The sequence below is a fragment of the Lycium ferocissimum genome, unplaced genomic scaffold, assembly GCF_029784015.1.
Source record: "Lycium ferocissimum isolate CSIRO_LF1 unplaced genomic scaffold, AGI_CSIRO_Lferr_CH_V1 ctg3274, whole genome shotgun sequence".
In the NCBI taxonomy this organism is placed as follows: Eukaryota; Viridiplantae; Streptophyta; class Magnoliopsida; order Solanales; family Solanaceae; genus Lycium; species Lycium ferocissimum.
The window spans coordinates 1-3,121 of NW_026725375.1; the positions used below are offsets into that span (position 1 = coordinate 1).

General features: G+C 35.8%; 1 protein-coding gene across 8 annotated transcripts; it reads left to right on the forward strand.

Moving 5' to 3' along the window:
* The first annotated feature begins 50 nt into the window (after positions 1 to 50).
* On the forward strand, positions 51 to 2,915 carry LOC132044034 (uncharacterized). 8 transcript variants are annotated; one of them, XM_059434508.1, is made up of 4 exons: positions 91 to 1,076; positions 1,152 to 1,319; positions 1,594 to 1,664; positions 2,245 to 2,737. In XM_059434508.1, exons 1-4 carry the CDS (start codon positions 1,011 to 1,013, stop codon positions 2,285 to 2,287), a joined length of 348 nt encoding a protein of 115 aa, XP_059290491.1. In that variant the 5' UTR covers positions 91 to 1,010; the 3' UTR covers positions 2,288 to 2,737. The 8 variants fall into 8 exon arrangements, 1 of the variants encoding a protein (XP_059290491.1); XR_009412013.1 differs by having other exon boundaries at positions 88 to 1,473; XR_009412014.1 differs by having other exon boundaries at positions 88 to 1,398.
* The last annotated feature ends 206 nt before the right edge of the window (positions 2,916 to 3,121 follow it).

Below are 3,121 nucleotides of genomic sequence, written 5' to 3' on the forward strand. Positions count from 1 at the left end.
TTCCGTTGTCTCTTTTGATAAATATAAACTTTTTCCAGATTTACTGAAAATAAAAAACAATTAACTCAATTTAAGAATTTTTGCTAAATAATGAGTGAGTAGTTCACCAACAAGTACCATGTCCTTCTCATATGAAACTTCAACTGCTTGTTGCAAATTTATGCACTGTTCTAGACTTTCCTTTTGGATTTTTCACTTGAAAGTTGAAACGTATTTTTCTTCTTTCCTTTTTGATCTCATTCTCTTTGACTGGTGCACTACAATGACTTGAATGCATTGCCGAAGGTCTCTTTAAAGTTTGGGTACCGAACAACCTTTTGTTGAAACAAATAGCAAACTCCACATACAAGAAACATCAAAAAATAAAAGCTTATAGGGTATTTAACTTATTTTAATGTTAAGATGTCTCTAGACTAGTAGCACTATATAAGTTATGATTGAGTTTCGGCGCTTGGACCAAAGAAATTATTTGTCTATTCAAGTTACCACGCGAGGGACTTCCTATAATATGATCATCCATGTTTTCTAAGAATGTTCTAGTTTCCCCTATTCTGATCTTCTTATTACATCACTCAACTATTGCTGTTAAAATTTCAGTTTTGGAAATAACCAGTTTAAATTAATTGCAAGGAGATTTAGATGTGGTAAGCTGTTAGGAAGAGCCTACGTCTGTTTCTGTCAGTTGTGCTTCACTCCATATAATTCCTTTTCTTTTCTTCGGAGCTTCAGTCCATATAATTTACTGTTTTATCTTGATGACAACAGTGTTTATTGCATTCTCATGATTCTGTTTAAATTCCACCGAGTTTCCCCATTTCCTTTGTTGTATAGCATCTGACTCCTCCCCTCTCCCTACTTGTACAAAAGAAGAATAAACTCAGTATCTAAAATATCTGCTCAGATACGTTGGTGAAGATAATAAAGGGTATCCACAGACGGTGCCATTGAATTTTGTTGATGAGCTATTCATGATATAAAGCTAGGAGTGCTGTGATACAAAGAGAAAATGTATGTCCACTACTAGTTTCACCTTGCTTTCATGCCAGCCAATACTTAAATTTGTGCGGAAGTATGTAGTACGCCCTAGAACAATTTCGTCGATTTTACTTTTCAGCTCCTTTTTCTTAGGAGAATGCTGTACTGTTTAACAGGGATGCGTCTCTAACAGTCTTCCTTGGGATAGGAAAGTGAAGTATTTGGTCGGCATGACATTGGCTTGTCATGATTGGAAAAATGTAGAGAGGGGAAAACTGACCCTTTGGCATGTGAATGGAACATATTCTGTGGTATATTATCGATGGATTGGTGAAACGGTAGAGGTAACTAAGACATTTCATAGTCTCACGCTCTCAACAGACCCTTAGTGGCAGAGCTAACCGGTACCTATGAATAATCGAGGTGCGCAAGCTGGCTCGGACACCACTGTTATTAAAAAAGAAAAAGCTAAGCAATTTCACATAATCCACTTACATGGTACTCTTAGATGCAAGACACATTCATTTTGGACCAAAATGTGACTTTTAGTGATAGTGGAGGCATCTCAAGTTTGTGGAGTGTCTTTAACAATATTTGTTTTACCTATTTAATTTCCAGGAGACAGATTGGAACATTTTGCACAGTGGTGCTTTTGGAGACTGTGATTGCTCACAGCTGGAAAATTCAAGGTAAGTTAGTTTTTGTCCATAGAAAGATTGCAAATGGTGGCTTTAGATTTTGTTCTGCAATGATTTTCTTTTCCCCCTAAATGCTGCTTTTTATTCATCCTATTTACCTTTATCTCTTTTACTGTTCTTGGTAAATTGAAAACTCTGAAGGAACAATTCCAAGTCCCATACATTGTAGAAATCCATAGAAGTTTCTCAATACACTCATACAAGTTAATCTTTATGTCTCTGCAATGTTGGTTTTCTTTTCATGCTTTAGACAATAGAACTTTATGAATATATGACACACTTCTCCTTACTTCTACTTCACGGGATAATTTCTCTGTTCATTAAAACTTTCGCAATTGAAGGGACTTCAACAAACAAAGTTACAAAAGATTCTAGTGTCTTGAGTCTTGGCTATTGTGTGTCCTGGCTCTCATAATGATTTAGCAATACATATTCATCTTTATAGGTCTTGACTTCTCCTACATATCTCTTTTTTTATTTCCTAGTGGTTGCTTATAATTGACCTGCTTCTCTGCTCTCGAAGAAGGAAATGTCTGCCAAAACTGACTTTTTATCGTTTCCCGTGTTTTAGATTCATGCTTGAAACACCAGCATGGACCTTGTCAAAATGCTAGGCTGGAAAAGACTTCTGTTAGATGTGTTTCAGTGTCATGATTGGCAAGGGAAATTGCATTTCATAAACTCGTTTGCATTTGGCTGAAACTGGATTGGAGATATTATTTCTTTGTATGTAGAAAATTCACTGGTACATTTCTCTGCCATGGCTGTATGCTATAAAGTTTATTGAGGTTGTTACAATCTTATGCCGAAGGACTAGAAAGCCATTCATCGGAAGTACGTAATGGACTACCATCGACTAGTGCAATCGTGCATTAGTCCTTGAAACCTAAGCTTGATCGTTCCAACGTGGTGCTGAACTTGAACGTAATCCCGTATTTGTCTTAATGGATTGATGTTGCATGCTAATAATATTCTTTTCAAAATACGATGAAATTCATTTATTGCATCACTCAACTATGTATGAAATTGTGTAACTGTTAAAATATCAGTTTTGTAAGGGAATATGTTGGTTTGCAAGCAGATTTAGGATGTAAGCTGTTAGGACGAGTCTACATTAGTTTCAGTCAATTTGGTGCTTCACTCCTTATAATTCTTCTTCATTTTTTCTTTTGCCAGAACTTCAGTCCACGTAATTATATTGATGGGAACGTTTATTGCATTCTCACAAATATTTAAACTTTACCTAGTTTCCCATGTTGTATTAATGTCTGACCCTCCCCTCTTCCAATTTATTTCAAGGAAGAACAAGTGAACAACTGCACATTAAAAATAAAAATAAAAAATGGAAGAAGAACCAACTACACATATAAATAGGGGTCTTCCCTCGTGTAGGTGTATGGAAAACATTGTAGCATGCACAAAAAAGCGAGGCGTATTTGCAACAAAAA